Here is a 13167-nt window from a genome sequence, read left to right as displayed (position 1 = left end):
AACAAAAAATCATTTGTGTTTTTTTAAATATTAAAATTAAAAGTGCAATAATTATGGATTGCAGTATTTACTAGTAATGCTGATGTTTAAACATCAGGCGTAAAGTGTTTCACACTGCCGAAGAAGTTGTAAACTTTACTTCGTAAAATTGCGTTTTCTGTAATTTGTTTCTTGTTTGATTAAATAACTGTTAAATTCCCAAGATGAAAGAAACGTTCAATTAAAACTTATAAAACGATAATAAAACATACACAATGTAGAAAATAATGTTTTAATAAAGACTTCAATGATACATCATCAGAATGGCACAGACATGTTGAAAATGTAAAAAGTGTTGGATCACAAGAACCAAATGGCAAATGGAACACATTACGTGTCCATGAATGCACAGTGAGCGATGCAGGTGTGAAGAACATTCTATACACATTTGTCTCAGACAAACAATGTGTTTATAAAGAAGAGTTTCCCATTTCTTTCAATTTTTTTTCCACATTGTTATTATATTATACGGATATAATAATGATACTAATATTGTAAAAGGTATTAAAATAAAATGAAAAGTAATAACAGATACTAACATATATACATAAAGATAAGGAATAATATTAGTGTTTTATTGTAATACAAATTTAGAACAATTAATTCGCTGTTTAGGTTATAAAAAACTAACTATATAAAATTAATAACTTGAATAATTCAATAACTTAATAAATATTATTTTCATATTCATAATATCTTCGGCATTTCCACATACGTTACTTTGTTTGCAATATATAAAATGAAACAAAAAAATCCTCCTTTTATAAAACTAAATGGAAAATAAATGTAACAATTAATAATGCAGTAATCTGAAATTATGATTTCATTGTACAGTAGATGATAAAAAGTGTTTCACTCCCACCAAGATGTTAACTTGTTATTATATTAGTTACAGCTTGAATATTAAAAGATTTAGACATTTATTAGATGACAACAGAGTTAAATTTTTAACTTTGAAATCTTTATAGTTTGCTAAATATTGTAATTAAAACATAATTTAAAATTTCATTTAAAGCAAATTACTAGAGAATCGGTTAAATTCAGATTAATTTATTGCTTTAAAATTCACTCTTATCTCTTATGAGTCTCAAAAATAGATTTTTTTTTTTAAATACGTGGTTTCTTAAAGTCTTGTTTATTTTTAGAATAAGAATTAATAACCTTTAAATAACATCAGCTTCATTTATAAATACCGAATTCTGACCTCCTTGTGCGAAGTAAAGGAGGTATTATAATCTCGAAATATACATTTTGACAGTTTCCAAATCCATTTAGAGGAATTTTTTTGGGTGATGTACATACGTTCTTTATTCTGTGCGTACGTACAGAACAAATTAGAGGAATAAATTTGAGGAAATCCTTTTCAATGAAATGCTGCAAATAGTGTGTGTAATTTAATATGCCTTACAAGAATTCATGTGGTGTCCTCATCAGGTATTTTCTAATATTGTGATTTTAAAAGTGTAGAGCGGGGAAGAAAATAAAATATACTACAATTTATTTCAGCAATATTGAGAATATTATCGAAAGGATTTAAAAATGTTGTATAATTTAGTAAAAAAAAAAAAAAAAAAAAATCGGAACATGAAGTTTTAATAAAAAATTCACATGCTTTATAATTTCTTGTATTTGGTTTATTAGGAGTTATTCAATGCAAAAAATGAGAAACAGTTCCAGTTCTTATTTAATAGTAATATTTCAAGTATTTTCGCTAGAGAACTTCAGTTTTCATGATATAACTCTATGACAACACCAGGGTAAATAAATATTTTGAAGAAAAATTGCAATAAATTTAAGTATATATACGAATTTTCTTAATCAGGAAGATGAAGTGTAAACGGGCATAATATTAACGCAAACATTTAAGTAAGACTGCATTTTAAAACACATAATGATAAGTTTCATATTGAGATTTATTAAACTTGCCCTTTAATGACAGAACTTTAGAAAACGTGTGTAATGTTTGTGTATAATTTTCATTAGATTAGAAGCAGATCATGAAAAATTAATCGAGCTTTAATTTAACGAATAATATAAGTTCTATTTAATGGTTTAAAATATCACCTTAACCATAGGAAACACCTCTTATCAACACATTTGCAGCACGAAATAAATAAGTACAACACTTTTGTACAATATAATGACACTCATAATACAATATATTTACATACAAAAAATAGAATTCAATTCTCGCGTTAATGTAATTTACTGACCACTTGAATAGGCACATCATACGAATGTTCATTTCCCGCTAGGGACACTGAGTGGTGGACGCCGTCGGTGTCGCCATCTACTGAGAACTGGGAAAGTCTCGCTGTAGCGTATGGACAAGGTAGATAAAGCGATTCTCTACATTGTGAGCCTCTTTGTGATGAATCAACCCTAGGGCGTTTTTCCCACGCGCTCAGGGCTACAGTCTCAGATTTTTGTATTTCGCCTGTGCTTCTTCGGTCAGCTGAACAAAAATACAAAATTGTGTATTAGTAAAATTAAGAGCATTGTAAAAAAATATTCATTTGTTTAAAGAAATCCGAAAAAGTAAATTAGTATACAATAATCCTCCCAAAACGATTTGATTAAAATACTTAACTATGTAAAAAAATCAAAAATTATAAAGTACTTGTTTAGTTTATTGCCATAAGTAATTTGAAACGCAACACCATTCAATAATTTTTATCTCTCTATCCAGCGGACGAGCAGTAAAGTCGTTGAATACTGGTAGTTCGGTCCGATGTTCGCACCTGCGAATGGACTGGGTCCTTGGGCGTTTTCGTGATTTCCCCCATGTGTAACGAGTATACGAGCCAGTTTCCCTTAGAAAGTTCTCCACGAAGGTATCCCTCTCTTTTAGGCAGATAATCCTCAAATGCTTTGCCATTATCAAATATACAAAGAAAAAAATATCTATAAAAGTTGACATATACGTACTCTAATAATCACTGCCTGGCAAACGTTTATTTAGATCAACTTAAATAACTAAATAAATGAAAACAAAGATAAATACCCAAAACTCACAAATGTGTCTATATAAGTAATGATTCAGTATACGCACCATCTATTCGAAATTGTATTCTATCTTAGTTTTGAACCTTACTTCACTTACTTCATTTTATGTTTTCATAGGATGGCATTTCATTAAGCAACCAACAATAGTATATTGTTGCGGTTTTAGGAGTTCGTGTATGTGGGATGATTGATGGCAACACTTGATGAACAATCAAAACGCAATTTATTCGCCAATATTACGCGGCACAGCTCCAAAGACATGTTTACAGAATTTGAAAAACTAAGATAAACAGGCTGAAACAATCAGAAACACAGCCTTCAGGCTATAGTGGTAATTACAGCTTCACGGCAAAGCACTATTGTACAGATCTCAATTCGGTCGATCGCTCTCAAGCTAATCTCTAAAATTACGACACTAGTGAACTCAAGGTACAACTATTACACTACTACTCCGCGTACAGGCAGGGTATATATAGCTTTAAACTAACTTCGAGAATATTGACGAGAATACTGCTAAGAATGGTTTCTAGAATGTTCTCGCTCCGTCTTTAGAATATCGCCAATTTTGTCGCAGAATGTCACCAAATAAGCGATTTCACGCCAAATCTAGCAAACCTGCCTTTACTTGCCACTTTATGGTTTCGTAACGTCGCACTGCGGCGAAGCTGTCTTACCGTAGCTGTGCTTTCGCAACAATATTATATATTATTGCTCTTTGCTTAATAAAATGGTTGCTATAAAATATAATAATATTATTAATATTATAATATTCCAAATATTAAGAAAATATTAATATAACAATGCATGTGTATTAATAATATTATATATTATATAATAATATATTAATATTAATAATATATATATATACAATTTCTACAATTAATGTAATGTAAATATTCAATTATAATATTCTAAATAATGTACTAGGTATTTTGAAGCTGTATTACAATTATAGATTCTTATCTGCATTGATCTTCAGTATGCGTCTTTCAAAATAAAGATTATTTTTTAATCAAAAGAGAAAAGAAAACACTTTTAAACTGAAACATAAGATTTATAGCGATTATAATATTTAAAAGATATCAGTTTTTAAGTGTGTTATTGAACATGGGTTACCTACAAGACCTTTTTATCCATATCACTTCAAGGTAGAATAGACCGTGTGATATTAATTCAACTTTCAACAAATTATAATCACAGAGCGATATTCCATATTTCGAATATTACATAACATATTTGATTGATATAATGAGCTTCAGTTCATTTCATCAATATAATTTCGAAGTTAATTGAATCATATACCAAAATTTAAGGATTTCTTTTCTGTAATTCAATTAACGTCAAAAAATGGTTTAGCTATAAAATATTTGCATTTTTGACCATATTGTAAATTTATTAACGTCTTAGATTCCATCAAAAGCAAAATCATTCTACTATCAATAACTGAACTGCAAATTAAACGTGCATTTAATAGAATAATAGCAGGTATACGAACTACATTTAAGTTTCCCCTCCACTTGCACCAAATATAGTATTATAATTATACTTAAGTATATGCTTTCACCAAGCGTTCTTTCATTTGGGAAGTTTACCAAAATAACGCATCATAAAAATATTTTCATTTTGAGAATAGAACATGTATAGGTAAAATTTAATTTCTTGTGTTGTCTGAGTAAAGTATGTTGTACATTTGATAAAACATGCATAACTCTTGGACAAGTGAAAGAACAAAACAAATGTATGGAATACTTAGTTGGTTTATTCAGTTTGACAGTTTTATGGTTTAGTGAAATACAGCATCGCGTGCTAAAATTATCTTCTGTTTTCTACTCCCAAGAGAACGAAAATTTAGCTGCGATCATCAAAAGATTTATTTAATTTAAGTACTCTTTCGCCGCCTAACTAGGATACTGTTTAGCGAAACCTACCATCGTACCGAAGGGCCCCGATTCGGATCCAAGACAAGGCAAGAACCCAGAGAAAGCATGCAAATGTATAGTGCCTGTGTGGCATGAGAGCACCCTACATATGCAGCGAACCGAAAGTCCTTTCGAGGGGTAATTCTTAGGGAAGAGATGTGGTGACGTCAGGCACGTCCCTCTCCGAGCTGCTGTCCTACAAAATCGGAAGCGGAACCGCCCAAATTCGTAGCTATATGGTGCTCAAGAGGTACCTATATGGATGCTCAAGACTCTTGCCAGTGACAGGCGCAAACTCGACCCCTTTCCACGATGAATTCATAGGTTTGATATGATCATACTGTTGATCGTGTATGCATAAGCTGGAAAAAACAGTATTCTTTCTTAAAACATGATATATCAGAAAGGATAGCTCGTAGTAAAATGGACTGGAAGAAAGTAAAATGGAATAAATAAATAACTAGTTTTTCTGTTAATTGTTTTTTAACAATGCAGCATTGTATCTTTTTTGTGTTATTAATATTTTTACCTTTTCCAGGGGCTGGGACATATATGTCCCGCACTTTCACTACTTTAAATGTGTCTCAAGACAGTAAACTATGGAGATTTAAAATTTACTCCTTAATATGGATTTGGAAATGCAAGACCCTGCCGATTTGTTTTTCTGTTCCTTTCATTTAAAATAAGTGACTAAAAGGCCATAATACTTTCGGAATTGGCCTCTGTAGCCCACGGGAAAAATACACACTACGCGTCTAATTTAAAATAAAATTTATGCCATGAAATCTGTTTAGTTATGTGCATAATTTAATTATTATTCAATCCAATGTCATGAAGACACATTTTTGTTTCCACCCAGGCCACTCAAACTTATTCAGATGGCCTTGTGAATTCTTATGTATTTTGATCTGTGGACACAATTCGAGATACCTTGTAGAATCATTAGGTTTTACTTTTTGAAGAATGTGTTCAATGCCATCCTCGGAACTTGAAGCTGGACCTCTCGAACACGCGCCGAGTGTGCTACTGTTACATCATGAAAGCATGCTCTAAAGATAGAGAAGATGTCTTATATATTACCCCTTTTAAATGGAGACTGAAGATTAGGGAACCCAATCGCCAAATACTGGTAGTGACGAAATATGGTCTACCGCTTTGTTCGGGTACCATTGCAGAGTCATTAGGTTTTATTTATTTATTTTTTGAACCAGGAAACATGAAACTTGTGCAATGCACTCTGCGGAATTCGAAGCTAAACCTCTCGAATACGCACCTGGGGTTCTACTGTTATACCACTTAGGCATGCTGGAACACAGAAAATACCTTACAACCTGCCTGATTTTTCAATAAAATCTTTATGGCTTTACATTATCTGCAGATTTAATTCACAGCAGAAGGTGCTGAATGTATAAATTTGAACTAAAAATCCATTTTGAATTCCTTTTCATATAAAGATGGACCTTTAAAAGTTAAAACAAAAAGGTAAGCAATATTAGTAATCACTGCCAACCAATAATTATTATTTATAGGTTCAGTAAATCGGAATGACAATTTTTACAAATTTATTTAATCGCAGAGCTTATATACATGGACAAATTTATAATGCGTCTGTTAAAGTTACATATTTATTTAAAGTATTTCATAAAAAAATTCTTACAGATGTAATATTTTAAGTGCTGATTCTGTGTATGTAATTTCAGATGCGGAAACATATATACTGACGCATTGAAAACTCATGCACACTAAAATAAATCTCGAACAGTTAAATAACCGTAGTATATATACGCATATATATATCTATACTATGGTAGTATACATATACTACGGTACATATATATATCAGAAATTAAAATATTAAAAAAATGGTGGGGTACTTTGGGGTAGTTGCTTATCATTTTGAGATAAAGAGAAGTATTATTTATCATTTCTGCACAATTAGTACTTCCAGGTATTAATCTCAAAATGACAGGAAGAGCCAAATGTGTATTCCGCATTCATTAATTATATCCAGGTAAAATGTTTTAATGTCTTACCTCTTGAAAGGTTCTATTTGAAGTATTAAATAATAAAGGATGAATAGTTTTTATTTATTTTTCCTACTGCCTATTTTTTTAAACTTTTCTCATTTCCCTTTGGCCCACCAGCGGCCGAGTGATAAAACCATTGAACTCAGGTAGTTTCGACCTGCGTCCTATTTCAAGACAACGGGGTGGTTGCATGGGCGTTTTCGAGGTTTTCCTATGTGTATACAAACCAGTTTCCTGAGAAAGTTCCTTTACGAAGGCATCACTAGCCTTGATGAGCTTTGCCATAATAAACTAAACTAAAGCCTATTTACCTTTTAAGAAGCAATGCCAAATATTTTCTAATTTTAAAATAAAAAATGCTGTCAAATAGTAACGCATTCTCACTTCCGTTTGCCGAATTGAACTCTTAATTGCGTTTATAATTCTTTTCCTATAATAGGATATTTTTTAAATATTATAAATTTTTAAAGTTCAATCCTTTGCAGCTTAACCGCAGGAATTTCTTACTTTTACATTTTATTTCATCTTATTTATTGTTAAATGTTATAAATTAGTAATAGTTGATCACTGAGTACAATTACATTGCCGCCATTTCGTTTTGGATTTAGCAGATGGGTAGGTTTATTTTGTTTTCATTCCTGGCATTGCTCTTAAAATATAAAAATTACTACTTTTTATTAAACTTTAAATTAAAAGATTATGTAAATTTTGATCTTCTTTTGATTTTGAATTTTTATATTAAAAATATACTTTTATTTTTACTTTTGATTTTAAGTATGAGAGTGTCGGGGGATATTTTTTTTTAAGCAAGGATCTTGGTTAATGCCGTTCTTAACGAATAACGTAATTTGAGAAAAAATATTTAACTAATTGTTAGTTAGTTTATGACAGTTCTTTTGGCTTAAATGAACAACTAAAACTTTTTTTTCTGTTAATTTTGTTCATAATTTATGATCTAGCTCTAACAAAATAATAATTTAGTTCTTACTTGGAAAAAAGACGAAACACACTTAATTGTGTTTATTGTTAATTCATAGTAGATTGATTTGTTCCCCTTGACAAGTCAATTAATCTGAGATCAATGACATTAACTACTTTTTCATTATTGAAAAGTTTACTTTTTAGGAATTTTCTTTACAGATTTTAATTGGTTTTTACTGCAGTAGAGGATTCCGTCGTACATAGGATGATCGTCAATATCAGGTATCATCTTTAAGGCTGAAATCTCCATAAACATCTCAAACCACCTTTAAACTGCACAATGCAAAACAACACTTTGTCCATATATAGCACAAATTCTATAAGCAGTTTGAATAGCATTTTTTGTTTATTTCTTTAAAGTAAAACAGCATAGTATGACGGAAATGAAATTGTGGGTTCGCCATTCTTAGCAGTACACTGAAACACAAATTTTGCTACAATACACGCTAGAGTTACATAACGTGAGCAGAAAAGACCCTATTTAAACTTCTGCTTCGATTGAGGTTACTTCTAATTAGCAATAACCAAATAAATAGAAGAAAAGACGCTTCGATTTGAAAAATTGCAGAATTTTTGAATGATTTAATAATTCAAGTCTTTAAAGTAAGTCCTGCTGTTATTTGACTCCATCAAGTTATATTTTCTGAGATGCCTTTTCAGTGAAAATAAAATTAAATGTTAATTATAGCTATACAGCAAACACTAAAGCATAATATTACACATATCTTTCATGATAATGAAACTGTAGATGAATTAATCCATTTGCTTAACTTAATTCCTTTACGACCTTTTGTTACAAATTAAGCCCACGAAATTCCTCGAGGCAAGGAGCATAAAAGTTTACGCCAGTCGTTGACAATATCCTTGAGCACCTTACAGGTGACAGTGAGATTAAGCTCAGTTCCACCACCAATTTTCATGGAGAGCTCCCCCCCCCCCGAAGTACGAGTCTCTACCCTTATTTCCCTGCCAATAACCTCTCGAGAGGAGTTTCGGCTTGCTGCTTATTTACAGTGCCCTCATGCCGCACGGGCACTCTACGTTTACACACATTTATGCCTTCTTCGGGATTCGAATCTCGGCCCTTTGGCACGGAGCGACGCTAACCACAAATTTTTTATTGTTTACATAATTCAAAGATTAATTAGCAGATCTTTCTGTCCTTTACCTTGGTTCATTCAAATTTCTTTAGATAATACATTTTATATAGAATAATTTAACTTCTCTCTTAATAGTAGAGCTGCTGTAGAAAGCCATTTTCTATATTTTTTCAGGAATAATGGTTAAACCCGTTTCTTCTAACACAGTTAAGTAACTACGATATCGCACTGCGTTTATGCGTAAGGTTTCATTACAATATGCTTACATAATATTATGTTACAATATAATTATTTCAATACACATTATTACAATTACACAATGCATTTATGTATAAGGTTTTATTACATTATAATTATATATTTATGTTACTCAAAACAACGAATGATACCGAGTATTTTTTAATTCTATATTTGAATGAGTTTATTATATAACATACGTTGCGTCCTGATTTGTTAAATATCACTTATAATATAATATAGTGTTGTTTTGAAATGTCTGAACACTTGTTTCTTTAGGCATTCATCTGTAATGGCCAATACCAATCAGTCATTCAGCCGTCTGATCACCAAGAATGGAAAACACCATAAAATGTTATTCAAAATTTGATGGAGAACACGCCGAAGAACGTTTGTATTTTGAGTGCCACCATGCCGCACAGACACTATACGTGCATTCATGCTTCTTTAGTTCGAATTCCAAACCAACGAATACCTCAGTCAAGAGTATTAACCACTATACCGATCAGGGTGACGTTTTCGTAAAATGTAGAAAAGGCTGCCCTTTATAATTGAAAGTTTCAATTTTAAACTTTTTACTTTCATTTAAATTACATAAAGAAAATAATGAGAATAAGCAGTTACAAGAACTGTTATTAGTCGAAAGGAATGTTTGCCTAGAAGGTCTATTACTCTCGAAACGGCATTTTGCTTCGAATCACTATAAGCACTGGATCATTTTTCATATTGTTGCCACCAAATATTTGCGCCCTGTATTATATTTAAAGAAATTATATGATGAAGAATTTGCAGGAATGGGTGTATGTTTCTCGCATTGTGAAAAACAACAGTACCCAGAGCCATCAAATTGTGAATAATATAGTCCTCCACCCGAATGTAGGAACCTAGAAGCCTGAACTTTGAATTTCGATTTTTTTTTTTTATTATCTACTTCAATTTTTTTTAATTATTATTTTAACGAATTTGTGATTAAGAAACTCAACGGTTTCAAAGCGAGCAGTGACAACACTGTGCGGAATAAAATATTTTTGTCTCCAACGCGTGAGACTTTCTTTCCTAAATTCTAAATACATGCTGTTTTTAAATATTTTTAGCTCAAATGTTCTGGAAACATGTATTTATGTGTAAATGAAAATGACGCCCCTTTGGGCCTAATATAAAATCTGAAAGCGTTAAGATTATTTTATCTTTACAATTATTTCTATTGCAATTGCCGTATTTACAGTACTGAACAAATTGTTTTCGAAAGATGAAGTAAAAAAAAAAAAAAAAAAAAAAAATGCATGACGGAAATCTGTAATAGTACAGTCAGTAAATTCATGAGTATTTACAAAAATTTAAAGCTTAACAAATATGGAATTGAATTGAAAAACATACTCACAACATTCCGCAAATAACCGCGAGTTTCTCGTATTATGTTGTTATCAAAGGTTGGAAGTAGATTTCCTCACAGAATGCCAAACATCTGTTTGCGAGGTATTGCCGTATGCTTTTATTATGTGTTAGAGTCTTCGATGAAAGGTCTAGACAGAGCTTTCATCTTTTCCTCAGTCTTTTGTGTACTTTATTCACCTTTCTAAAACTCCAGCAAAGTTTTGGTTCGCCTTTCTAAAGCTTCAAGTTTCTATTCAATTGGGAAACTTGAAATCCGATTTTCGTTGAAGCATTTCAAACGGTTAAACAAATGTAACAGGACAGTGTGCAAAACGGCATGGTGGTGTGAATGAATGATTAAAATTTAAAAGAGACAGACGTAAAAGACCACGGTTTGCTAGAATGGACTGCTTTCTATGAGGAATCAGGTTTCCTGTTCTCAAAATTATAGTATAATTCAAAGTATTGAAGGTTCTATATTTTCAGTATTACAGTATGATACATATATAATATATAAGTACTATAACAAAACTACAACAATAATAATGCTGCCCAACCGTGATAGTAGTTGGTGTTTCTCACTACCGTACTGAAGAGTCCGGCTTCAACTCCCGGGGATGGCAGGGATATTTGTAAATGTATAGTGCCTGTGCGGCATGGGGGGAACTAATAAATATGCGGCGAGCCGAAAGTCCTCTGGAGAGGCTGAGATAGGGGAAAAGAGCTGAGAGAATTTCTGATTCGTCGCCCCCGCGGGGTAATCTCCATGAAAACTGGGGGAGGGGGAATTGAACAAATGTGTGGGGCCCAAGGCACTTGCCAACGGCAAGAGAAATCTTGCACCACGATGAATTTCGTGAGTTGTTCTGATGTTACTATCAGACAAGTGAGATAAGTAACAACAACAGAAACGAGATAATAATAATAGTGAAGAAAAATAAATATGTATAAAATTCTGAAAGCTTTCAAATTTTACATTAGGCCAAAAGGGGCGTTACCTTAACGTTTTGTGTGTTACTTTGTTCATTAAATATCATGTCCTTCGCTCTTAAACCGCAGTATCGCAAAATAATTTTAAAATGAGCATATCTTTATACACAATCTTGTTTTATACACAATGTGTTTTCGATACACAATCTTGCGCGCTGGAGATAATTATTTTTTTTTCCTTACAGTGTTGCCATTGCTCACTTCCAAATCGTTCAGTTTGTTAATCAAAAATTCGTTAAAGTTTTACAAAATATGAATTAGATAATAAAACAAATTCCAAATCCCAAATTTGGGCTTCCAGATGCCCATATTCGGGACGAAACGTACGTTATTCAAAATCTGAGAGCTCTAGGAACTTTTGTTTTATCACAGGGCGAGAAACATACTTACATTTATGCAGATTCTTCATTATTTAATTTCTTTAAATATAATGCAACGCTCTAAAGTTTGGTGGCAACAGTTCGAAAAGTGAACCGATATTTATAGTGAAGCAACACAAAAGGCAAAACGAAATAAATAGTCCTTCTGGGCAAACTGCTCCTTTGGACTAATAAATATAAGAATAATAGCATCTAATATTAATTAGACTTTCACTTTATTTCGGATAAATGAATTATACAGCTGTCAAAGCCTGGTTAACATTACTTTGAAGGAGAAGAAAAAATCTTCAGCGATGTAAAACTGATGAATATTCTGTTAAATCAAAATTTAAAAAACTGATCTTTGAAACTGGTATCAAAATGCTGTTCCATCAGCATTCGAAAGTAAGGTGTTTTGTATGCAAAAATGGTACTTTCTTAATGTAACTATTTTGTCACAGGCCGCATAGAAATCACTTGTAACGAAAACAACTTAAGTAAAAAGCTTATATCAAATAAAGAAAACAAAGTTTTAAAACCTAAGAGTTTAAATATTGCTATCATGACGATCAAGGAAAACAGTCATGTAATTCAGAAAACTGAAAATGTTTCGTCGATTTATTTAAAATAAGTTTTAAAATATTTTCGTTTTCTTGATGTGAAAGAAATTCTCTATATTTCCTTTCATGTTTATAACATGAAGCTCCGTTATGGACTATCAATAGAACCTCTGCTGAAGAAGTTGACAGTTCTACAAGGTTCACCAAATATTATTTTTTTTTTCACTTGAATCGAAGACCTGAACAAAATGCAAAAGGTATATAACACAATAAATACATTTACGTGCAAAATGAAAACTACTATATCTAGTCAAGATAAATATGATACTAGTTGCGTACTTAAGGAAAATTTCATTTCACAAGTTTTACATAATATTGGGTTTTCTTAATCCGTTTAATGAAGTTCTGCATAAAAATATAAATGTATTTTAAAAGGGATTTTCTGCTGTAACTGAATTTCATTTTTTTTTCCAGTGAACATTGCGGAGACCTCAGTGTAAAATAAATATTACATTGGCATGCAATATTCTAAATTATTTACGGAACATCAGCCAAGAATGCAGGAAGACAAAAAC

The 13167-nt window shown here is 31.6% G+C and overlaps 1 protein-coding gene across 1 annotated transcript in view; it reads right to left on the bottom strand.

Annotated features, from left to right (window-relative positions):
* Positions 1-257: 257 nt before the first annotated feature.
* LOC118181428 (cell adhesion molecule Dscam1-like) overlaps positions 258-13167 on the bottom strand; it is a 666362-nt gene continuing 653452 nt past the window's right edge. Inside the window, exon 22 of the mRNA XM_085823330.1 lies at positions 258-2494. Within this exon, the coding sequence (XP_085679456.1) occupies positions 2235-2494 (260 nt within the window). The 3' untranslated portion in view covers positions 258-2234. The remainder of the gene's footprint in view (positions 2495-13167) is intronic.

The sequence above is a fragment of the Stegodyphus dumicola genome, chromosome 9 (genome assembly GCF_044657685.1).
Source record: "Stegodyphus dumicola isolate Sdum_Otavi_A_Nest chromosome 9, ASM4465768v1".
In the NCBI taxonomy this organism is placed as follows: domain Eukaryota; kingdom Metazoa; phylum Arthropoda; class Arachnida; order Araneae; family Eresidae; genus Stegodyphus; species Stegodyphus dumicola.
The sequence above is the reverse complement of the archived record's forward strand: the minus strand, read 5'-3'. Positions and strand labels throughout refer to the sequence as shown.